A 24,356-nucleotide genomic window follows, 5' to 3' on the forward strand; every position below is an offset into this window, starting at 1 on the left:
TGCGGGCACTCGCTCGTACCTCCAGACATTCCTACCGCCGCAATCGAGGTCCAAGGCGCTAGCGTGGCCTAGCACCGCTCGTGCTCAGCAGCAGTACTCGCCGCGCTTGGCTTGGTCGAGTAGCCAGCGCTTGGTCCAGACATGCGTGGGAGCATGCAGCGCAGTCCAACGGTCGACGACGGATGAGGAGCGGCTGCATGGAGCCATCACAGTGCACCTAAATACATGCACGTACGGTATCTCAGTCGCCCTTGCAGCCCAACCGAAACACATAACGAGGTCCTTCTATGTATTGCAGGTTGCAGCGACTACCGACTTGGCTCCTCGAGCGGGGCAAAGTTGGCGATGCGGTGCTTTCGAAGGCACTTGGTGGAGCAGTAGACGAACGCAAACTTGGTAAAGTACTCGCCCACGATCGGCTCGAACGCTGTCTTGCAGATCGAGCAGTCAATGTAGTTCTTCGGAATCTCCGCACTAGGCGGTGGGACGTAGCCGGCGAGCAGCGCCAACGGTTCGTGCAGCAGGACGCGGGCGCGCACATCAGCGGTGGTCAGCGCCCGGGCGGCAAAGCTGGCAAAGATGTGAGTGTACCCGCCGCCGCCGTACCGGGTGTACTGCGTCTTGAAATGAACGGTGCTATTGATCAGAACTTTGGCCGTTGGTACAGCAGCGAGCAGCACGTGAAGGGTGGCCGCAATCTCGCGGTCGCGGGGCACGTAGGCGGCCGGTGGCAGCGTTGCAAAGGGCAGCACCTCGGTCACGGCCTCGAGCCCCGAGAGGTCAAAGCTCAAAACGATCTGCAGCGCCGCGAACTGCGTGAGCATCGACAGTGGCAATAGGTCGCAGTGACAGAGCACGAGCTTGTCGCGACGACCCGTGAACGATATGAGCAGTGCGAGCACTAATCCATTCAAAATCGGTAAAGCCTCGGGCAACCAGAGGTCAACGTGTACCGTCCGCTTCGTAGCCGCATGTCGGGAACGGGTTGAGCTCAAGGTACACGGGCGCGGATGTGGCTAGCTGCGCCTAGACGCCCAACGGATGATGTCGTGAGAGCGGTGGTGTCATCGTGGCACCTGTGCGACGGCTGCCCAGTGCCCGGAATGCACGTTTCGAATGTCGACAACGTGGTAGATGACACTGGCTTGGATGGACGTGTCGTCCATGCCAAACTGGAGCTCGAGCGTTAGCGCCTTGGCGGCAGCGTCGACGGAGGCGTCTTGCGTGGCATCGATCGAGGTCGACGCCAAAACATGCATGTCGAGGCGCTGCGCGAGCGACTGCAAGCGGCGCGGATCACGCAGTGCCTTCGGTTGCAGATCGACGATCGTGTTGCAGCCAACGCTGCGCAGCGCTTCAAGCTCGCGAAAGGCCTTGTCCTCGCTGACCAAGCACGCGTTCTGCGACTCGAGCGGGTGCTCGCGCAGGCGCATGAGATCTTCGGGCGCAATCGCCACGTCGGCGTCGTGTGCTGGCAGCTTCTGCAGCACCCGCTGACAGGCGAGGATCCCGCCGGGCAGGACTTGGCTGGCGTCAATGGGCCCGCGGACCGTCATGATGGTCGTCGTCATGGCCGCTCGTCAACTGCACCATTGGAGCGCTCGCGGATTGGTCGATTTCCGGCCAATCAGCGCACAGGCACGTGGCGCACGCCTGTGTGATTGCGACTCTTTCAGCAACGGCCATTTCTCGCGCTTTCTGCATTTCCCGACGATTGCAATGATAGCTCTCGAATCAGTCGGTGCCACTGTGGTATGGTATGGACGAGAATGCGCTACTGGTCTCGCAGGATCAAGCGTTCTTCATGCGCCTGTCAGAATGGATGACCGTCGAGATGAGCGCTGTGCGGTGAGCCAAGCTTGGAACGATGACGGGTTCGTACCCATCAACATCCCGTTTTGGATTGGGCCGTCAATGTACGAACTGTTGACTTCGAACATCATGGCGTCCGTTGGGCCCCCTCTAGCGTCAACCTGCGCCGAGTCACTTTGTGAAGATGCACTGGATCCGCAAGCTCGGGCCGACGAGGCGATCGCGGGCATCTGACGTGACGACGATCACTGCTGCCAGAACCCTCGACGCGAAGGCGCAGCAAGTCAGCCTGCTCCACGTGCTCTCGCGCATCGCGTCCAACTTGGTCGCGTCCGGCCTCATCGTTCTCTCGATCGTGACGCTCTTCGTGTTGCTCAACGCCGGCCTCTTTGAGCGCCACGACGTCGTCACTGCGCCGCAGCGCAACGACGGCTTCTGGGCCACGTACGGCATGGCCTGCCGTCTCTCAGCGTCGGGGTTTGTGCCAGGGTCGTGCTCGGTCGCCGAGGCCAGCATGACGACGGCGCCGGCGTGGGAGACGATCGGCCAACTGCTTGCGTCGACCTTTGTCGTGCCTGCCAACGAGACGTGGTACCTCACGACGTGCGCAACGGGCCCTCCGCACGTGACCGCGTGGATGTTTGTGAGCTTCTTCGTCTCGTCCATGGCCCACCCCGCGTGCATTCCCGAGAAAGGTCCGCAGCTCATCGACGGCATCGCCGCCCTCGGCACGACGAATCGCCTTCCGCTCTATCCGAAAGGCGCGTACGAGCTCATCGTCCTTGGTGATGACGCGATGCGCGACACGGCGCCGATGACCAACACGGACGGCTCGATCAACACGGTCTTTGTACACTCGTCGCAGTTTCTCATTGGTGTCGACGGCGCCGCGTCACCCGACGAGACGCGCTTGAACATGGAGATTTCATCGCTGCCCTTGTCGGCGGGCGCGGCCGTCGCATCGAATTCGATCTGGTTCTTTGCCGACGCCACGGACCAAATCGCGTCGTCCGGGCTTGCCGGGTGGAGCGTCGGTCGGCGCAGCCAGCGCGCGGTGGTGCCGGCGTCGCAGACCAACCTCGTCGTTGGCAGCTACCACGTGATTGCGGTTGTCCAGTCGTTGCTTGGGTTTGTGTCGCTCGTACTCCTCAGCGGCGACCTCATCATGACGCTCAAGGGCCTCGAAGGCGTCTTGCGGCGAAAACCGGTTTTGACGTACGACCTTGTCGCTGGCCTCGAGCGCCGCCGGCTCCTGCTGGTGGTGCTAACGATGAACGGCGTGCCGTCGCTCGTGTACCTTGAGGTCGCCCGAGCGTTCCACAGCACGCCGACCGCGCCGCAGATTTGGCTCATGGCGAGCACGATGCTTGGTACATTTTGCTCGTATGGCTTTCTTCTGGCGCTATCGCTGCTGCAGCGGCTACCGTCGGGAATGGCTCGCATCGTGCCCTTCTCGGCCACGCTGTTTCTGTACCTCAACACGTTTCTCATCGCGTATTTCGCCAACCAAAAGTTCAAGACCCTCGGCTGGAGCTACAACTGCCAAGCCTACACGCTGCCTTTGGTTGTCAATGGCATCGATCACATTGGCGGCGCGTGCGGCAGCGACCCGATCCCGCCCTCCAGCGCGACTCTCTGGCCCGGCATGCTCTACACGACGCTTGGCACCTTTGCTGCCGCGATCGTCTGGGCCATGCTCCAGCGATTTGCTTTCTATCGGCAGGTAGATACAACATCTCCTCGGTTGGTTGTTTTTAGTACCCACGACTGTAGTGGGTCGTGCCCACGGGCTGGACCAAGGCGAATGGCTTCCTCAAGCACACGCGCCTGCCCAACTTTGTCTCGGGCCTCCCGCTCGGCGCCGAAGCCGCCATCTCGATTGGCAACAAGACGTTCTGCAAGCCGAGCACGCAAGCCGTTCTTGGCTATGCCTCGGTCGTCCAGCGCCCGTCGACCAAAGTCTATGCGACGTCGACGACGGATACGACGTCTGCAGTCGTAAATTCAAAGACCGAGACGCCAGTTGCGTATATCATTAGCACGTACAACCTCGTACCAGTGCTGCTTGGCTGCCTTCGCCCCAAGCCACTCGGCACCATCCAAGGCAACGAGTTCAAGACCGTGGCGCGCTCCGAGGTGCCCCGTGCGCCGGCTCAATACGACTACAGCCGCGGGTACTGCGTCTCGTAGTTCGCCCACTTTCGTAATGACCTTCAGTCGTCATGACCCTTGGCGTTCACATGCATACCGATGCAATCTCTACTCCATTTCTTCCGGACGGATGCAGCTGCCGGGGTGCAGCCATCACGTTCATTGCAGGGCGCGATCGACGCTAGGGCTAGGTTTTCAACCAGGGTTGGGGCTTCGTGCCTGACGAGGATCCTTTGTAGCCTTGGCTGTGCTAGCGGCAACCCTTGGACAGAGGTAGTGAAGCTTCGTGAGGGCACGTCAACTTTCTGACCCAGGTCGCACCAAAACGGTGTGCTAAGACCACTGTATGGACCTGCTGGATCACATGGTGTGCCGGCCCCGTCCTCCTCGTCGCGACTTAAGCCCTCAGACTGGCTACGACGCGAGAGCTGGGACTGAGCAAGACCAACACGAGAGCGTGGGTATACATGCGTTCACACAATCCTTACGTGACGCACGCGCCCCGACTGTACATGAACGTCTTGCGCTCCGTGCTTGTGGCGGCAACCTTGGCGCTTAAGAAGGCATTGGCGACGATCGCACCAATGGGGCGCGGCCGAAGCCAGCCGAGGAGCACGGGCACAAGCGCGTATGTGCTAATGATGACGGTGATCGACGTGGCCTCGGACGCCTTTCGGGTGCCGTTGGTCGACGGCACGACGCTCGTGTTGCTGCTGCGCTTGGAGAAGAAGCCGCTTTGGTGCCCGTCGACTGCTTCCACGATCGATGCGTAGCCCATGACGGCCTGCACGCTTGGCTTCAGAAACGACTTGTGCCCGATGCGAATCGTCGTTTCAGGACCGAGCGGTAAGCTCGTCAGAAAGTGCGGCAGCCGCCGCCCGCGCAAGAAGCTATTGTTGGCGGTCCACGCCATGGGAATGAGCCACTACAACGTTATCAGCACCCACCCATCGCTTCAAATCAAGGCGCGAACCTTGCGGCACGTATAGTAGCGCTGCAAAAGGCCATAGACGATCGCAACGCCGAACGCGATGGCTGTCGGAAGCAGCATGGACGGCAGCAAGAGCTCGCCCACCGACGTGACGGCTTCGGCGATATACGCACCGGATGGGCGGTCCGTACCGTTGATGTTGAGCCCGAGGCTCCACGGTCCTTCCAAGAACGCGTTGCTGACGTCGGCGTAGCGCAAATGACAGCTCAGAACGACGCCAACGGTCGTTCCAAAGAGGAAGACGGGTGTCGAGAACGGTAGCACGTGCTTGAACGGCGACGGAATGTACTGCAACGCGGTAATGCCCAGCAGCGTCATAAACGTCATGAGGTTTCCGAGGAGCACGAGGGAGAGGAGCCAAATCTCGTCCCCGTTGGCCGTGCCATAGTAGACGCGGGCGACGTCGGCGTAGAGCAAGCACGGCGCAGCGTTGAGCGACCAGAGCACCAAGACGAGCTTGCGCCGCTCGAGACCCAAAAGAAGGTCGTACGTCAAGACGGGCTGCCGGCGGAGGACGCCGGCGAGGCCTTTCCACGTCATGACCACGTCACCGCTCAGAAAGAGCAGCGAGAGCCCCGTGATAACGCCTTGGAAGATGACAATGTCCATGTAGTTGGCGACGACCGACGCCGCCGACGTTGCAATCACAATGACCTTGCCGTTGACGCGGCCGACGCTCCAGCCGGGCGTCGACGGCGGGTTGGCGGTCATGTCGACGAAGAACGTGGCGTCCGTCGTCTTGACCGTGTAGCGCGGCCCAAGCGGCGCCGACACGATCACTGACTTGCCGCCGCCCCACGACGTTGCCGGCACCGAGCCGTTGACGCCGATGAGAAACTGCGTCGTGTTGGCGAAGAGCCGCACAGACGTGCCGTCCGAGTTGGTCGCCGCCGTGACGCTCGACCGATTCATCGTGTCACCATAGAGCGTGAGCTCGTACGCGCTGTACGGTGCATCGACCGTGCTGGTGGTCGTGAGCATGGCCATGCCGTCAATGAGCTGCGATCCGTTGGTCGGCACGCAGCTCGGAAACCCCGTCGAGGACGCGAGCAGCACGACATAGACCCAGCCCTTGTGGCGCGGCCCGACCGCGCACGTGGATATGTACCATGACGAGGACGGCAGCCATGAGATCGCGAGGACCGACCCGACGCGGCGCCACGCATCCGGCGACGTCGTGTTGCCCTCGAGTGCGGAGCAGCTGTTGCGGACAAAGCCGCGCCGCGTCAGCATGCACGACTGCCCGAGCGGGGCCCAGTAGTCGGCGGTCTGCGGCGACGTCATGACAACGTGGCGATCAAAGAGGCCTTTGGTTAAGAGCACGGCGAGCGTGAGGAGTGAGACGAGGAGAAGCGCGCCAGCGACGAGGTTGGAGCCAATGCGACTGGCAACGAGGCACAGGCTCACCTGCGCCTTCGCGTCCAGCGTCTTCTTGGTGATCGGCGCTGAGCTCCGGCGCGAGTTGCCCGACGAGGCGCCTGCCATCCTTTAGCTCGACGGCAAATGATCGACGAAGGTCATGCAGCGGCCGCGAAAAACGACTTTGACGTTTCAACGCCGGCTCCGTCCGATGCATCAGTAGATCGCGTGTTCGATTGGATCGTCGCGACTCGAAGAATACAGTGCCCGAGGACTCGATCAAACGCACGGCCTTTCTGCAGCACCACGATCCTGCTCTTGGTCATTGGTCGACGGGCCTTTCTGATCAGTTACCAGGTGGGTGGAGGCTGGGGCTGCGAGCTGTGGCTGGGTCGTTTCTGCATATTGCGGGCTTGCATTGCCATCGCAAGGAGTTAACGTTATGAGGGATACTACATGTAGTCGTACGATGGACGCGATGAACGCCCGCGGTGTTGTCGCCGAGGTCAGCAGAGGAAGAGGCGCGTCACGGCAGCGACCGGCGGCGCGTAGACTAGCACAACGTCAGCGTCGCGCTCGTCGTCGAAGAGCTCGTCGTCCGGCGTCGATGACAGGTCGATGAGCTCCACGGAGCGCACCTGGCGCTCTCGCCACTCGGCGATGGCCACCGCGAGGTCGTTGGGCTCCTCGGGCGCGGCAAGCTGCGACCGACCGCTGCGGGCGCGCGCCGGCTTGCGTTTTGCTGCCTTATGCTTGCGCCCGCGCTTCTCCAGCTTCAGCGTCGCCTTGGTTCGTGCCATGACCAAGATCGCCACTGCGGTTCAGTCAATAACCCAACGCTATGAAAAACGGGCCAATCGGAGCACGGCCTCGAGCGTCGGCCAATCAAAACGTGCATACGTGGCTGCTTGGTCGGCGACTGTGGCGCTGTGGCCAAGGTCGTCATGCAACCTCCCGCCGTTGGACGATCGATGGGAGTGCGCGCATTTGAAATGCAAGGCGCGCCCTATGCTCGCCCATGGGCCCGAGCCCGTGACGTGTCCAGAACGCAGCCCACGGTGTCTGGCAAGAGTGACGATCGGACCAGCCTCGAGATCACGATCTCAGCTTTATTCTTCTGTCTTGGTATTCTGCCTTGGTTCTGCTGTCGCCCGTCGCTTCTTCTCGCCCCAGAGAACGGTCCAGTTGGAGGAAGAGCCACGCCAACGATCACGTTGCGTGGACTTGTGCTCAGCCAGTGGCGTCCTCGGAACTATCCAGTGGGCCGACACGTCGTGGACCTCATCCATGTCCCCACGCTTCGCCTCGGCAGTCACTTGGAGCTGACGGACGCGTTGGCGTGTGACATGGAGCAGGCAAGTGACCCAATTGTCGCCGCTCGGACACAGTACCGTACCGTACACGAGTACTAACACACGTTGGGAAGGGCCAAGCAGCCTGGGCCGCAGACCACACCAAGGCCATAAATTTACCAAAATGTATGGCCTTGACCACGCCACATTCATGGGCCTCGTTGAGCTAGGTCATTATCACTACCAGTATTTCTACGGTAGGTAGATACCACACAACGGTCCCTTCTGTCCCATATCTCTCTCGCATCCATCCAGCATGCCAGATCGTTCGAACAAGATCGCGCGTCGCTGCAGCACGTTCCGATTCCAAGCCGGCAACGGTAGTCGGTTGGCCGTTCTTTCTGCGGTTCATGGAACCAACGAATCTTGGTTTCCGACTCGACGATGCGCCGCTTCCCATCCTCTGCGAGAGGTTGCGGCCGCAGTACTAGGACGTGGTCCCTCCCTCCACGGACAGAACGACAACATTATTGTCTCTTTACATATATTTGATTTCTTCAAGTCCACGGGCTTGGTACCAACTATTTCCACTTTGCAACGGCGCCATCTGGGGGAATCTGAACGGCTCTCAGCGCTTGCGCCGTGTGACGTTGCGAAATATTCAAGCGCCACGTGGATAGCGGGCAGCTTGCAGTAACACCCAGGAATTGACCACGGAGGATATTGTGGTCTGGCATGATGCGTCTGCTGCCAACGACTGTACAACCAGCAGCGCATCGCGCATACGTGGGAGGCGAAGGCAGCAGCCAGCATCACGTTCTGCAGGTCGTGACTTCAACTTGAAGTTGCTCGCACCTGAGAAGACGACGAGCCAGAATCTTCGTCGGCCGTTGGTCGTCGTTGGCTGGCGGTTGGCCGCTTGTCTGTGCTGCGAGGAGGCATATCCTCTGCGAAGAAGCATTGCGCTGCGACGCCAACCACATGCGCTCAGTTGTCGCGCTGGACTGCTTGCGTCACCGCGGCGCCGGATCGACATCCCCAGATTCTGCCCATCAGATGTGGTGCCATGTTGCACTGCCCCGAGAAAAACACTGCATTTGCACCAATCATCGATCCATACTGTGCAGAGCGTCCGTTTCATTGGCTAAAATAAAAACCGGCTGCGCTTTCTGGTGAAACTCACGTCCGTTCGAAATATTTTCATTTCCACATTTCCACCACCATGGCCACGACGTCGTCGCCGATGCTCCAGGTCACGGCCGTCGCCGCAGCCTCGATGGCTGTCGTGGCCTGCAGCATGCTTCTGCGCCGCCTCAGCTTCCGCGAGACGAGCCCGCGCCCGATGCGCCTCACGGCCACCAATGCGCCGGCGGCCATGACCCGCCCGGCGTACAAGCGCCCGCTCCGCAACAAGCCACTGCCGCTGCCCGCCGTGCGCGAAGACGCGGAAGAGACGTGCGAGACGCTCAGCGACAGCAATAGTAGCAACGCCAGCCCTCGTACCGCGCGCCGCCGACCGCGCATCCAAACCGTCAAGCACGCGTGGCGCGCGATCCAGTCGGTGGGCGAGGCGTACCTCTATACAGGCCGCGGGCGACGGGAGCTCGAGGCCGCGATGAACTTTGTTGTGACCGGGGCGACGCAGCAACTCGGCCTCGACTCGCTCTCGCAGCTCTTCACCAAGCACCCGACGGCCGCCGCGCTCTTGTACGACCATGTGGATGTGATCCAAAGTACAGCGCATGCACGTGGCGACGTGGTCCTGAGTCGACTCGCGGGCGGCCTTATCGGCGTCTTGCAGCAACTGGACGCTGCGGTCGACGCGCCGTCCACGTACACGCTGCTCTAAACTGCGACGTCCCTCAACTTCTTCAACTGCTACGCGCCTCGACGCAGCGTACACCACTGCTATCCAGTACACTCACTATCTATTTAATCCCATGTTCTATCCTATCGAGTGTCCTTCAATACTAGATCAAGAGGCGACTGGAATGCGAGCAAGGATCGACCGGCAATGGGTGCAGCGAATCTTCCGAGCGGCCTCGTCAGGCAGCGACAACTTTGACGTCATGACCCCCTACCCCTACGCTGGCGCGTGAGTCACGGATGGTTGTCATCTGGTTCAGCGTCCAAGCGCTGCTGAATTCTGGTACCGTCCACCAAGTGTTGTCTGGTTGTATTACGATCCAGAATCTGGCGGCGAATCATAGCGCAGCACGTCGATACAAGTCATCGCCTGCGTCGACACTGCGCCCCTTTTATACTCGCGCGCTGTCAGCTGTCGTCAAGGCGACGTGACAGGGTCACGCTGGGACGCCAGCGAAGCGCTCATAGCCTAGCTTGTTTGCAGCTTACTTGGTCCAGTTTAAGAACACCTTCCCGAGAGCTATCCAAGCACTTGAAGCGAGCACTCTGCATGGATAGTAGCGGTGACAAGGCCCACCATCCGACCGACCGTAGCTCGTGCCGGACTGCAAACCAGTTTCGAACTCGAGTTGCTGCTGGAGAAATGTACGGGATCCACCACACCAACCAAGTGACTGAAGCAGTCATATCGCATGTTCTCCGCCGTCGGAGCATGACAACGCCAAGGGTTGAGCAACCAGCGTCGCATTCAATTAAGCGCGCCGACAGCGTCGACCATCGATCGAGAATAATCGTCGTGGCTTGGTCGCATCCGCGGCTATGGGACGCCCAACGGCATTTATCGCATCCAGATGCTTCTCTCGATGGCAGCCTCGTTGTTGCTCCGTCGAAGCATGCAGCATGCGCCGTCGCGGCTACTGCCCTTCTCGACACCCGTGACGAGCAGCAGCATCGCCAGTTGCTTGCATGTTTAGTTTTGAGTTTGCGACGGTCAGCAACGCGCCTGACGCTGGTGCGTGCAACCTCCCACTTCAACAGTGACGATGAAGACCGTGTCGCCACTGCTTGTTTGCGACATCGTGCTATACTACTCCGTACTTTGAGGAACGAGCAGCTAGACATTCGGAGGCGGCGAGTCCTCAATAGAGCCAAGCGTGTTGGATACCAAACAAATGCTCCAATGAGTGTCGCTAGCTACACTGTGGTGGAGCAGTGGGTGGCCGCCGGACCATTCCATCAAAATGTACAAAGGCCCAAATTACCACCGGTATATCTAGAGAAGAACACTGCTTCTTGTGCGTTGCCGATCCTACAAGGCTGTGCAACCGACGTGATCTATAGGCTATCAATGGCCGCCTCGGGTTAAGGAACCTGTGCTTGTTGGTAGATAATTCAAATCCTTTGACCTAGCAGGATATTTATTCCCTATACTCTACAGACATGGCGAGCGTTCTGTCAGTGGCAACGCGTGAGCGTCGACGGTGACGGCAATTGTGTCGCCTCCAGGGTGCGCCGATTCATGCAGCTAAGTACACATTAAGATGGACAACTTGACAACTCGATCGTTCGACGTCGGGTGCAAGGTATACGCGCTATGTCGGTGGCTCGAAGACACTGGCCAGATACCAGACGAGGCACTACCGACTTGGTACGCCCCTCTGGAAGCGCTTGACCAAGCGACCCTTGGGCTTGACTCAACGCCGCAACGTGATGTTATTCAATTTGACACATAAACACGAGATTTTCGAACGACTTGCGACCTGATAGCAATCCGACATACTGGTGTTGTGCCGTTGACTCGTCCACTACTACTGGCGGCGTTTCATCATCGTCGAACGATCTTCGCTCAGACGCACTTCGTCACATTATCTTGGCCCATGCACCTACACGCAGTGATTGCATCGGCGGGCTCTCGGCTCGGGTCACGCGCCAGCAGTAGCGTCTTCCGCCCGTCCACCGTCTTGGACACCCGCGCGCAGGCGAGCACTTTTGTTGTCTTTGGCCGCATCGCCTCCAACCTCGTCGCCGGTGGTCTCATCTTTCTCTCGCTCGCAACGCTCCTCGCACTCCTCGCCCAAGGCATGTTTGACCGACACGTCGTCCTCACCTCACCACCGTCGATCGACAACTACTGGCACGACTATGGCCGCAACTGCCGCCTCGACTTCAATGGCTTTGTCAACGGCTCGTGCGCCGAGATGGAGATGGCGACGACGACGCCAGCCGCGTGGGCCGCACTCGGACGTCAGCTGGCGCTGCACTGGGACGTCCCGCCCGCGAGTGACCCGTGGTTTGTGACGACATGCAATGTCGGGCCACCGGGCATCCAGTGGGTCTTCCTCGTCTTCCTCGGATCGTCGACATCGCACCCCCTCTGCGTCCCAACAGCAGGCGCCCAAACCATCGACGGCATAGCCAAGCTCGAGACGACGAATCGCGACGCCTACCCACTGGGCATCTACGAGCTCTCGGTGCTAAGCGACGTGGCGATGGTGACGCCGTCCGTGGTGCACGCCAACACGGACGGCTCGAGCGTGCGACGGCTCGCCGGCATGGCGCAGGTGCTCGTGGCTACAGACGGCTCGTCACTGGTCGACGACACCGGCGTCAACACGGTGGTGACGTCGCATCCCCTCGGGCCTCGGTATGCCGTGTCCACCTACTGTCAATCGCTCTTTGTGGACGGTGGTGGCACCATCGACACCGCCGGGTGGAGCGTCGGACGTCGCAGCGGCAAAGTCCCTGTTGTCGCCACCAACGCCGTCACAGTTGTTGCCAACTACATCGAGCTCAGCGCGTGGCAAGCGGTGCTTGTTGTGGCTGCGCTCGGGCTCCTTAGCGGGGACGTTGTCATGACGTTCAAGGGTCTTGAAGGCGTGCTTCTGCGCAAGCCCGTCTTGACGTACGACGTGCTCAGCGGCCTCGAGGCGCGGCAGCTCGTTCTGGTGCTCTTGACGCTCAACGCGGCGCCGTCGCTCTTGTACGCAGATGTCGCCCGCATCTACTATGGGACGCCCAGTGCCAATCGCATCTGGCTCCTCTCGAACGTGCTGCTTGCTACGTTCGCTATCTATGTGGCGCTGCTCTGCGTGGTCGGGCTGCAGCGTTTCCCAGTGCCGTTGCCGCGCCTCCTCCCGTTTTCCAGCCGGCTCTTTGTCTATAGCAGCATTGGAAGCATTGTCTACTGCACCCACGGACAGTTTGTCCATGTCAGCAACGCATTCTACGCGGGTGCATGGCACCTCCCGCTCACGATCGACGGCGTTGACCGCCCGGCCGGTGCGTACAACACAGCCAACGTCGCGTGCATCGGGTCTCTTCTACTCCCCTGGCTCGTTTATCCGGTCGCGAGCTGCTTGGCCTTTTCATTTTGTCGGCGATGGGTTACCGCTACCTCCACTACCGTCAAGTACGTATTATTACCATTAGACCGACGTGTGACGCGTCGATATAGTGGGCTCTCGATACTGCGTGGACGCAGCGCAATGCGCTGCTATCGACAACACGCCTTCCGCGGCTACTCACGAGTCTGCCGCTGGGCGAAGAGACGGCGATCAGCATCGGCAACAAGGTCTTCTGCAAGCCGAGCACGCAAGCTGTCCTCGGCTTTGCCACGGTCGTCGAGCACACAACCAGCCGTGTCCAGGTCGCGCTTGATGTCTGCCCAACATCAGGCGGCAAAGAAGGCGACAAGTGCTTTGCGAAGCCAAAGCTCCATCGGACGACACCGCTCATGCTCGTAGTGTCGACGTACGCGTTGGTGCCGATCCTTCTCGGCTGCCTTCGCCCGTCCTCGCCCAAAGGCACGATCACGGGCAACGAATTCACAGCGCTGACGGCACCCGCATCGACGGCCACGCTACGCAAGCTCGTCGGCAACAAAAAGTTTGTGCACAACCGCGGCGTTTGCTTGGCCTGACAACTTGATCCATGGAATCGTAACCGGACGCGTAACCGTAAAAAGTGCAATCTCAACAATTCGATTTTCAGGTGTATGGACGAGCGAGCAACGAAGCGCGCCAAGCCGACGCCGACGTCGATGGCGTTCCGCTTGACATCGCTCGCAAGCCCAGCACGCGGCGCCAACGGTACGACACACGCGGTCTCGCGGCCTGGAGCCATGAGCAATGGTAGACGACTGCATTGGGCTGCGCGACCTACTCGCCGGCGCCTTTACGCACGCCATCTTGACCAACTACAAGGTCGACGTGCCGTGGCTCCTTAACCAGTCGTCGCAGCTCACTTCCGTGCCCGTGCTACTATGCCATGGCAGCGACCAGGCCACGTAGGTGCCCTAGAACCGGGGCCTTCTCAGGATACGACGTAGCCTGCGCGCCGCCTGCGCCGCGTACACCAACATTCAAGTGGTCGCGCCGCCGCTTCCGATCCCGTATGGCACCCACCACACCAAGATGATGGTAAACTACTGCGTGTGCTGGATGCGTCTCATGACGATCAGGTGCTCTTTTATGCGACGTCTGTTCGCGTTGCGATCTTCACCGCCAACTTTGTCGCGTCCGATTGGGACGCCAAGACGCAAGGTGTCTGGTACCAGGACTTTCCACTGCGCTCGACAACAGCAACGGAGTCCACGACAGACTTTGAGAAGGAGCTGAGGCAGTACCTCTCGGCACTGCACGCGTCCGTGGCGACCATGGCCGCCGAGAAGCTACCGCTCTACGACTTTGACGCTGCCAGCGTGACACTCATTGCGTCGGTGCCAGGCGTCTACACGGCACCAAACGGTACCGACGCCTTTTGTTGTTGGTGATCGTTTGGATTTACATACAGCCGGATGGCAGATATGGCACGATATGGCCATCTTCGCCTGCGCAAGTACGGTTTTGTCGCGTCTGGCGCATGGATTCCGCTCAAACGTGGATGCTTCTAGGGTGCTGCGAGACCACGGTGTCGCCGTCGCGCCGTCCCAGCCCATTGTGGCACAGGCAGGCTCTCGCTATCCTCGTATATGTGGTGCCGACGATGCGCCTAGTTTTCAAGCCTGGGGTCCCTAACGGAAGCGTGGCTGCGCGACTTTTTGGCGAGTTTTTCGCTGGCGCCACCGTCACCGTTGCCAGCGCCACGGGGCTTTCACATTGTCTGGCCGTCCGTCGCCGCAGTGGTACTCCTTTCTCTCTCGCTTTGCGCCCTGCATGCTTGGCCCGTAGCGGGGCTCGATCGAGGGCTATGCCGCCGGCCGGTCTCTGCCGTGTCCGTTGAAGAATCTCAAGCCGTTCTTGCACCGCTACCTACGCACGTGGGACCCACCCGAGTTGCTCCAGCGCACACGCGTCATGCCGCACATCAAGGTACCATTTTTCTCCGTGTACACGTCGTCTCGGATGAGACTAGACGTTTGCGCGCATCGGAGTCGACGGAACCTTGGATTTTGCGCTCTTGACGAGCGCCAATCTCAGCCAAGCTGCCTGGGGCAGCTACCAAAAGCAAAAGTCGCAGTTTATGATCCGGTCGTATGAGCTTGGCGTGCTCTTTCTGCCGACACCGTCGCAGCGCCTCGTGTGGTCGGGCGCGAGAACCACCGACAACGACGACGACGACGACGCGTCTCGTCTGCGCTGCCCGCTTCCGTACAAGTGGCCGCCAACAACGTACAATACGCGACAGGACGAGCCGTGGTCGTGGGATCAAACGCGCGACGAGGTCGATGACTTTGGCGAGACGTACCTTCCATGAGCCCGCCCGTACTGAGAAAACGGTTAGCTAAAGACCAAGTGCAATGTGGCGATCGTTCCGTGGAGCCCGGAGAGGCTGCCACGTCATGAAACAAGAACTTATCTCGATCGGAATAGATAGTTTAGAAACGACTAGGGGATGGATGGATGAAGCGGCGATACATCGACGCGGGACCGCGAGTAGGCTGTCGTGGCACTTAAGTCGACCTCGAATGCTTCGAGGAGGTGCAGGTGCTGGGCGTACGCACGGAGCCAGACGCCCGAGATGCAGCTCTGCACGTCGTCGCCAAACAGTTGCACAAAGGCGCGGACGTCGGTGGCATCGAGCGCCTGTGGCATCCACGCGACGAGCTTGGCGACGACGACACCGGCAGGCTCGGTCACGCTCAGATCGGCAAAGAGGCGAGCGATCGCAAGGCGTTCGTCGTCGGCGTTGGTGACGTGCCGGTTCACGTCCGCGATCGCCTCTTCTTCGTCCCATAGCGTCATTTCCAGCTCGTTGAGAAACTCGAGAACCTTCTCGCCGTAGAGCGCGATGGGCTTGGCGTGCATGAACCGGATCGACTCGTTGTAGAGCGAGTTGGCGCGGCCGTACTGCGTCGAGACAGTGAGTTGTCGATTACAGGTGGCGCTTTTGAGGCGCAGAAAACGCTGCTTGAGCTGCTGCAAGAGCTCAATGTGCACGAAGAAGCCGTCGAGCCACGTCGCGAACGCCTTGCACTCGTCGCTCGTCGCATACAAGAGCTCGCCCGAGAGGATGATCTTGCGCGCTTGCATCATGTCCACATAGAACGACGCGTTGAGGAGCCGGTACCCGAGCTCGTTCCACTGAACGCGGAGCGAGTGCTCGGCCCAGTGCCGTGGCAGCCGCCATGTCGTGTCGCTACTACTGTCAACGGTGTTCATGGCCGGCTCGTCGGTGACGTGTAGAAATTGCAGCACCGACGTGAGGAAGCCCGTGGCTTTCGGCGCGGTCTGCTCATCGTCGTGGGCGCGAAGCCATGCGATCGTGTTGAGGACGCCAGCATCGCGCGCACTCTCTTGATGGGCTTCGATCTTGAGCCGCACCGCGTGCAGCTGGTCTTGGGTCACCGTGCTTCCCCGTCGCCGTCGAACGGGGCTCGCTACGATCGGCGAATTGGACCCGGTTGTCGGCGGCGACTGGTCGTAGAACCACTGGAGGCTCTGAAGCAAGTCTCTCCCGGTCAGCGTCGTCGTGAGCTTCATGCGGCGAGATGTGTACTGTGTACTACGACGAGGAGGCCACAGCCAAGACAAGGCGTGTGTCTATGTCGCTGGGCCCAAAGACAGAACGTGGCAGCCCGTGCGACCTTCTTTGCAGCGGCTTGAAGACAACTCTTTGCAATAGTATCTTGCACCTTGTCCGATGTACCCAGCACTGGCACTGTGGTTCTTGCATCCCTCGACCGTGCACCGGCCATGATTGGAGATGGGCAGCGCCGAACTCGGGTATAGCCTCCGCATGCCAGGAGCGCGCGTCCACCAACGGCTCCTCTGTTCTACACGATGGATTTGTATGTCAGGCGACGATCGCGCTTTTAGGTGCGCGCTTTTCAAGTTCACTTTGCCTGTCACATGGCACACATGGCGATTTCACATTTCACTTGCCTTCGTGACTCGACACCATGCTCCCGACGCACGTGCAAGACACGATCGATGCGACGCCGGACGCGACCGCCATCTACGTCTTCAACCTCGCGGAGGTACCGCGCCTCATGACCGAGTGGCGCGCCGCCTTTCCCAATATCCGCCCTTTCTACGCGGTCAAGTGCAACTCGGACCGCCGCCTCGTCTCGGCGCTGCACGCGCTGGGTGTCGGGTACGACTGTGCGTCACCTGCGGAGATTGCGCTCGTCCAGTCGCTCGGTGCGTCGCCGAACGACATTTTGTACGCCAACCCGATGAAGCGCGAAGTCGACATTCGCACTGCGACGCACGCAGGTGTCGCGCAAATGAGCTTTGACAGCATCGACGAGCTCCACAAGATCAAGGCGCACGCTGCGACCGGTGACGTCAACCTCTCGCTGCGCCTCAAGTGCGGTGACGACAATGCGCTGCTTCGCATGGGCGACAAGTTTGGTGCGGATGCCGCCGACTGGCCGGCGCTCTTGGCCGAAGCCAAGGCACTGGCGCTGCCCGTGCGCGGTATCTGCTTCCACCTCGGGTCCGGCTGCATGAATCCGAGTGCATATGCCCAAGCCATTTCGCAAGCCGCCGACTGCATTCGCATGGCGAGCTCCGAGTATGGCTTTTGCATTGATACGCTCAACATTGGCGGCGGGTTCGCATCGCCCTTGCACGCCGGCGTCGTATCGGCCATCAACGAAGCGGTGCGAGCGTGCTTTGGCCCGACGCCGACGCTGCGCGTGATCGCCGAGCCCGGGCGGTTCTTCGCCGAGACCGTGTGCACGCTGCATTTGCGCATTCTCGGCAAGCGCGTGCGCTCGTCCAGTCGCGTCATCGACTACTTCGTGCACGAGAGCATCCACGGCTCGTTCTTCTTTGCGCCCTTCGGCAAGCTCAACCCGACGCTCGACGAGGACGAAGAAGAAGAGACTTTTCAAAGCCATGTGTATGGCGACACGTGCCACGGCGGCGACGTGCTCTCCAAGAACCTCATGATGCGAGAGCGCAGCGTCGGCGACTGGCTGCAGTACCAGCGCATGGGCGCCTACACGCATGTCTTTGCGACGACCTTCAACGGCATGGACTTTGCCAAGTGCCTCACGACGCTCTACCTCCCGTCGCCGTAGACTAGATGTAGCAGTTCACAGGCAACAGATGTGATGTACACGTGTTGTATGAGACGTGGGAGGTGCGAGCCATCCCGTGGGTGTTCGGACGACGCGACCATCAACGGCACTATTATAATAGCAGCAACACGTCAACAACCCTTGCGCGCACTCGAGTATCCCACGCAAACACTTGAAACATCGATAGATAGATCAATAGATAGATCAATAGATAGATCGATAGATAGATCGATAGATAGATGCAGTACAATGTTGCGTGCATGAACGCAAAACACAGGTCGTCTCGCCCTCGCCCTCGCCGCGTTGCGTCTACCCTAGCCCTGCCCTACCCCACGTGGCGAGTTCCTTCGCATCGGGTGTTCCCGAGTCCATTGCTCTCTACTCGATCCGCCCGAAGGCGAGTCGATCTACGAGACACACACCTCAAATCGCGATAAATAAGTTACAGCCAAACACGCTATGTCGACGACGTTGGCTCGGGCTTGGTGTCGGCGGCGCGCATTTGGTGCTGCTGCACGAGGCGTCGGATTTCCGTGCACCGGGGCACCTTGCACTCGTTGAGGGGCTTGGTGCACTGCTTGGCGTGGGCCGAGAGCAGCCCGACGATGCGCTTGCAGAGCTGGCACGGCCCGAGCTTGCGCGCCTCGCACGTCGCGCCGTGCTTGAGCATCGCGCGCATCCGGTTGCAGTTGACGTACGTGCACGCGTCGCCCACTTGGCACAAGCTCGCGTGCTCGAGCTGCACGAGCAGCTGCGGGTCGACGATGCGTTGCTGCTGCTGCTGCTGCTGTGGCTGTGGTGGCGGAGTCGCGGCCGGCGCTGCCACGGGCTCGACCTTGGGCACGACCGGTGCCGCATCGGGCGTCGGCATCGCCACTACCACGGGCGGCGGCTCTGTCTTGGTCATCTTCTTCAAACTGCCCTTGCCCTTCTTGGCCGCGGGCTGCTTCTTCTGCTTCTTTTTCTGCTGCAACGGCGCTGGCGCAGGCAGCGCGTTGAGCGCGTCCGTTTCGGCCGACGTCTTGTACTTGGGCTGCGGAATCGACACGATGTGGAACGCATGGAGCGGGTGTTCGTGCTTGGTCTTGCCGCGGCAGCCGTCGCACAGGTTAAAGTTGAGGCAAATCGAGCAGTTCCAGCGGTGGCCGCTCGTTAGCGTCATCGCGCACTTGGCGCACGAAAACGTAAAGCCCGTCGTGCCTTGGTTGAAGAGATGGTACAAGACCATCATGCTCGAGTGTTTGGACCGACGCACTTGGTCAAACTGGCAATGGTTGTTCTGGCAGTACATGAGGAAGGCCTCGCGCGTGTCAAAGATCTCGCACGGCATGAGCGCATCTTCGTCGGGCTCGAGCGCCAGCTCGGCCATCGGGTGGTCGGCACCGCTCTCTTGATCGGCGAGGAGCGAGCTAGCGACACACGAGAGCGAGAGTTCAAACTTGAGGTCCTGCACCTCGACCGCACAGTTGTTGTAGTTGTACGTCGCGGGGTCCGACGTCGACGCGCTCACGGTGGCGTAGAGCTCTTGGGCCTTCTTGGCGCCGGCAGCCGCCGCCTCGACGCGCGCGAGGAGGCTCGTTTTCGAGCTCTCGTAGCACGGCGCGCAGTAGTAGTGCGAATAGTGCCGGGGCACCATCGACGACTTGAGCTGCGCCGACTTGGCCTTCTTCAGTCCCTCAATGACATTGTCGACGCCGTCCGACGGCGCCAGCGTCTTGAGGGCCCAAAACGTCTTGTTGATCACCGACGACGTGCACTTGTGGCAGCGCGGATGCAAGTCGACGACAAAGAAATCTTCCTTCTGCGGCTCGAGGATCGCCTTGAGCTTTTGCATGATCGGGTCGTTGTTCACTTCGCCTTTGGTCTTGATCGGCTTGGCGACGGCAGTGCTGCTCGTGGCCGTTGTGGCCGCGTCGCTGTGCGTCTCTGTCGGTGTCGACGTCGTCGTCGGTGGCGACGCCGACGGCGCCGGCTCGTCCGTCTTGCGCGACGCTTTCCCGGCTGTCTTTCCATTGCCCTTGCCGCTCGCCTTGTCCTCGACTTGCTTGATGAGGTCTTCGGCGAGCCGCGGCCAATAGTCGCCTTCAAAGTACGGCAATTCAAGCGCCGTCTTCTTCTTCACATAGTACTCGGCGTAGAGGTTCGAGATGTTGTACACCAACCCTTCCTTCTTGGCGCCTTGGAGCAGCTTCGAGTACCACGACCGGAGCCGCGCTGCTTTCGGGATTTTTTGGTTCTCGGGCTTGCAAAAGAAGATGTAGTCGTCGCCCTTGAGCGGCGGGCACGACCAAATGTGCGCCGTGTGGTACCCGCGCATCTTGGCGTCGTCGAGGAACCCGAGGATCACTTGCTGGTGCATGAGGACGCGGAATTTCTTGGGCTGAAAGTACGCGACCGAGTCCAAATACGAAATATAGACGCGGCCGCGGTTGGGCTCGGCGCACTGCTCGCCATACTCTTGCACGTACAAGGTAAAGATGAGCACGTCGACGCCGTCGAGCTCTTGAAAGACGCAAATGCAGCGCGACCGGTACGTCAACTCAAACTTGTCGGCCTTCTTCAGCACCTTCTTCGCCTTGTTGGTCTCGTCGAGCTTGGCCTTCTTGGCCGACGCACTCTCGCTCGCGTTCTTGCTGCGCTTGCTGCCGCTCGCCTCGTTCGCCTTGGGCGACGTCTTGAGCGCAAACATCTTGGCCATGCGCGGCTTCATCTGCACCTGCTTGTCGACCGAGAGCACCTCGCGGATCGTGATCGCAAACGACGGCGCCGGCGTCTCCGACTTGGGATGCAGCGCGCTGCTGCCGTCACTCTCAATGTTGCCGAGCGACCCGAGCCGCGACATTTCCTCGTCTTGGGCCTTGGCCAGCGCGTCGACGACACGCTTCTCAATCCGCGTCGCCATGCGCGTCGCGGGGAGCCGGCTCGCCTGGAGCGGCTGCTTGGTCGACGGCGGCGCGCCTTGCTGCCGCTGCTTCTTGGTACAGAACGGACACACAAACGGCTCTTGCTCGCCCGAGATTGCATGGTTGCGCTCGTTGAAGAGACCGCAGATCTGGTGGTACCACAGCTTGCAGCTGTCGCACTCGACCCACGGCTCCTCGGCGACCTCGCTGTTCTTCTTCTTGAGCAAGTGCGCTTTGAGAAGGACCGTTTTGAGCGGCTCTTCACCCGTCGCGTTGGTCGACGCGGGCAGCAAGCTCATGTCCAGCGGCCCGTCCTTCATCTGCTTGTAGCAGCCCGAGCACCAATGGTACTCGCCGCGCGGATCGCTGTAGTAGTGCGTATGCCGCCGAATGCGCCCGGCACACGGACCCGAGCAAAAGAGCATGCATGGCGCAAACTTGAACGAGTCGCCGCCGCACAGCTGGCACATTTCTTCGCGCCGCAGCTCGCAGCGCTTGTTGAGCTCGTCCTCGAGCAGCGTCTTGAGCGCTGAGAGGTCCTTCTCAAACTGCGCCAAGAGCGCCTTGGCCGCAATGTTGAACTTGTTGGTGCTGCTGTTGTACGCGATGCAGTTTCAAACGTCAAGCGCACGTCGGACGCAAACGAGTCGACACTCACATAGTGCTCGGCCTCGAGCCGCTTCTTGATCGTGCCGAGGTCCATCGGGCACTTGATCACATCCAAATAGTCCGGGATGTTCCACTGCACCGGGTCCACCGGCTGGTTGAACGCCCACCCGTTCTCCGTCTCCATGAGACTCGTCAGCAGCGGCATGAGCCGGTTCTTGAGCTCGACAATCGAAATATGCCCGCAAAAGTTGAACCGCAGCGACCGAATGTGCTCGTCCAGCTGCGCCTCCGACATCGAGTCGAGGTACGAGATGTCTTGCGTACTCGGCGTGCTCGAGACGACGACCGACCCCGGCACCGCCGACGGCGTGATCACGAGCGTCGACACCGGCGGCTTCGGGTCGTCTTGCTTGGCCTTGACCCGTTCCTTCGCGATGCGCGCCTGCTCCTTGCGCCGGATCTTCTTGTCTTTCTCGTTGGCCGGTGCCTTGGCTTTGCCGGCCCCCGGCGACGCGACAAGCGCTGTTGTTGGCGTCAGCGCTGGCGGTACGTTGGGCGACAGGCCTGGTAGCCCCGGATCCTTCTTCTTGGCCGTCTTTGCGTCCTCGCCGGGCGGCTTGGCCGTCGGCACCGGAGCTTTGGGCTTGGCCGCTGTCGGCGGCGCGGCCGGCACCTTGGCTTTGGTGGCCTTGGGCGGCTTGAGCTTGCTCTGCATCGCGGCAGCCGATGCTGCTGTGGGCATGGGCAGTTGACCCAAACTGTTGTTCTTCATGAGCGCTGGCGACGCCGACGGGATCACGAGGGGCTTGGCCGTCTCCGATGGGTCCAGCGCGTCCGACGCCTGGATCGGGATCGTCGTCATTTGCCGGATGAGGACCTTGACGTCGTTCGTGCACGCGTTCGCAAGCGCTTGGAGCTCGGTCGGGTTGTTCTTGGTCATGTCGATGATCTTGATCGCGTTCCGGACCGGCACGCAGACACCGCAGTCCGACTTGGGGCACTGCTTAAAGTGGCTCAAGACGTAGCGCGAGCTAATGCAGTGGTCGGTCGTGCACTGCGTCTGCCGGCACTCGCAAATGTGCTTCCAGAGCACCTTCATGTCGGCGCAGTAGTTCATCGGGCACCCGATGATCGCACACGTGCTCGCGTGGCGCAGCATGCACAGTCGTTCTTGCTGCCGCCGGAGCACATACGCTTGGCTCGCGGGATTCTGCGTCCGGATCGCCGAGCAGACGTCACAGGCCATGTCCCGGCACTTGCGGTAGTGCGAGAGCAACTGCCGCGTCGACTTGCACCCGATCGTGGTGCACTGCGCGTCCGTGCAGTTGGATACGTGCGAGAGAAGCACCTTGACCTTGGCACAGAAGCCCTCTTCGCATTGCAGCAGCTGGCACGTTCGCGCGTGCTTGAGCTGGATGAGCCGCTTCCGGAACTCCTCGCGACGCTGCTTGGGTGTGACCTCGGTCGCCAGCGCGGCCGGCGTCGGTGCTGCAAGCCTGGCGTAGCCGCTGTCGCTGGCGCCGCTGTCGTCGTTGTCGTGGCGACTTTGGGCATCGTGTTGGCCGCCGCGTTGAGCTGCATTTGGTGCTGCAGCTGCTGCATTTGCTGCAGTTTTTGCAGCTGGATCTGCTGCAGCTGCATCTGTTGGAGCTGCTGCAGCTGCAGCTGCGTCGGGTGCACGTACGCGGTCTGGTTCATCATGTTGAGGTTCATGCCGTACGTCATCGGCACGCGGTTGTTCATCATGCCCATGTTCAGCGGCATGCTCAGCGGCACGTTGTTCATTGGCGCTGCACTCTCGAGCTCGGCGACGGGCATCTCGAGGGGCTGGTCACTGATGCCAGCGTTGGCCATTTCGTCGGCCTCGCGCTCGAGCTCTTCCAGAATGTTGTTGGACGACGATGCGGTCGGTGAGGCCGCCGCCGCCGGTGCCGCCGCCGCCGACTGCTTGGCGAGCAGCTGCATCTGTGCCTGCAGATGCAACTGCGCCTGGGCCTGCATCTGGGCTTGTGCGACCTTTTGCATCACTTGGGCCTGCGAGCTCGTGATGCCAGCGGCTGATGTGTTGGGCTTGGCGCTGGCTGGCACCGCGGCTGGTACTGCGACCGGTGCCGCCGGCGTCTCGGCAGGCGTCGTTGATAAGGCGGCGGCCTGCTGGGCTTGCTGCCTCCGTCGCGAATTGTCAAGTGCGCGCTGCAGTCGAACCTTGAGCGTCGACAGGTTGCTGTATTCGTCGCGCGACGCCGAGTTCATGTACAGCGTGTGTTCGAGGCGGCGCGCGATTTCTCGTGGGTTGTAGTTGTTTGTGACCGGCCGGTTGGCGCTCTTCATGATGAGGCTCAAGCTACATCGACCATCGAGGCGTGAGCTACGTGGTGGAGAACGACGTGGGCCGTACATGATGCGCGCAATGTGCTGGCGGGCGCTGCGGTCGGCCTCCTTGTTGCGCCACTCGTCGGCGTTGGTGGACAGCGTCGTGTTCTCGTCCAGCGTCGGTGTTGCATTGTTGTGCAGGCTGTTCTCAAAGCCCGAGTTCATAAGTTGCTACAGGCGGCGATGATGATGAGCGAGCATCCTCGCGTTCTCGTCGTACCGTGTTCATGGCGGCAATGGTATGCAGCAATCAATGGCTCAATTGAGATCGATCCTTCTACGCCAAACGGAGCATGAGCCTCACTGCGCCAGGCAAAAGAAGATCGGCGCGCGCCCGCCATGGGGTGGGTGGGACCGCTGGAAAAAGGCCATGGTCCACATATCCCATTTGGCCGGCGCCCACGGCCGGCGCGAGGTCCGGGCCATGCTTATATATATGCAGATAGAACGTACCGAGGGCGTCGACGTGCAGCGAGTTGTTTTGCGCACGTTGGAGGGGGCCCGCAGATCGAAGTGACGTGTGACTGGGCAGC

General features: G+C 60.7%; 7 protein-coding genes across 7 annotated transcripts; 3 read left to right on the top strand and 4 right to left on the bottom strand.

Annotated features, from left to right (window-relative positions):
* Positions 1 to 308: 308 nt before the first annotated feature.
* Positions 309 to 1,571, bottom strand: SPRG_19217 (hypothetical protein; the record flags this gene model as incomplete). Its single annotated transcript, XM_012340248.1, has 3 exons — positions 309 to 901; positions 954 to 1,026; positions 1,077 to 1,571. 3 exons carry the CDS (start codon positions 1,569 to 1,571, stop codon positions 309 to 311), a joined length of 1,161 nt encoding a protein of 386 aa, XP_012195638.1.
* A 7,256-nt stretch (positions 1,572 to 8,827) lies between these two features.
* Positions 8,828 to 9,454, top strand: SPRG_19219 (hypothetical protein; the record flags this gene model as incomplete). The annotated part of the gene is made up of 1 exon (XM_012340249.1): positions 8,828 to 9,454. The coding sequence occupies one exon, from the start codon at positions 8,828 to 8,830 to the stop codon at positions 9,452 to 9,454; it is 627 nt and encodes a 208-aa protein (XP_012195639.1).
* A 3,422-nt stretch (positions 9,455 to 12,876) lies between these two features.
* SPRG_19220 (hypothetical protein) lies at positions 12,877 to 13,206 on the bottom strand (the record flags this gene model as incomplete). The annotated part of the gene is made up of 1 exon (XM_012340250.1): positions 12,877 to 13,206. One exon carries the CDS (start codon positions 13,204 to 13,206, stop codon positions 12,877 to 12,879), a length of 330 nt encoding a protein of 109 aa, XP_012195640.1.
* Positions 13,207 to 13,598: 392 nt separating this feature from the next.
* Positions 13,599 to 15,165, top strand: SPRG_19221 (hypothetical protein; the record flags this gene model as incomplete). The annotated part of the gene is made up of 8 exons (XM_012340251.1): positions 13,599 to 13,756; positions 13,799 to 13,889; positions 13,931 to 14,216; positions 14,274 to 14,307; positions 14,363 to 14,408; positions 14,465 to 14,593; positions 14,640 to 14,780; positions 14,824 to 15,165. 8 exons carry the CDS (start codon positions 13,599 to 13,601, stop codon positions 15,163 to 15,165), a joined length of 1,227 nt encoding a protein of 408 aa, XP_012195641.1.
* Positions 15,166 to 15,296: 131 nt separating this feature from the next.
* On the bottom strand, positions 15,297 to 16,391 carry SPRG_19222 (hypothetical protein; the record flags this gene model as incomplete). Its single annotated transcript, XM_012340252.1, has 1 exon — positions 15,297 to 16,391. The coding sequence occupies one exon, from the start codon at positions 16,389 to 16,391 to the stop codon at positions 15,297 to 15,299; it is 1,095 nt and encodes a 364-aa protein (XP_012195642.1).
* Positions 16,392 to 16,810: 419 nt separating this feature from the next.
* On the top strand, positions 16,811 to 17,938 carry SPRG_19223 (hypothetical protein; the record flags this gene model as incomplete). The annotated part of the gene is made up of 1 exon (XM_012340253.1): positions 16,811 to 17,938. The coding sequence occupies one exon, from the start codon at positions 16,811 to 16,813 to the stop codon at positions 17,936 to 17,938; it is 1,128 nt and encodes a 375-aa protein (XP_012195643.1).
* Positions 17,939 to 18,395: 457 nt separating this feature from the next.
* SPRG_19224 (hypothetical protein) lies at positions 18,396 to 24,052 on the bottom strand (the record flags this gene model as incomplete). Its single annotated transcript, XM_012340254.1, has 5 exons — positions 18,396 to 21,435; positions 21,462 to 22,821; positions 22,845 to 23,794; positions 23,849 to 23,994; positions 24,044 to 24,052. The coding sequence occupies 5 exons, from the start codon at positions 24,050 to 24,052 to the stop codon at positions 18,396 to 18,398; spliced, it is 5,505 nt and encodes a 1,834-aa protein (XP_012195644.1).
* Positions 24,053 to 24,356: the final 304 nt, after the last annotated feature.

The sequence above is a fragment of the Saprolegnia parasitica genome (assembly GCF_000151545.1).
Source record: "Saprolegnia parasitica CBS 223.65 unplaced genomic scaffold supercont2.4, whole genome shotgun sequence".
In the NCBI taxonomy this organism is placed as follows: domain Eukaryota; phylum Oomycota; class Saprolegniomycetes; order Saprolegniales; family Saprolegniaceae; genus Saprolegnia; species Saprolegnia parasitica.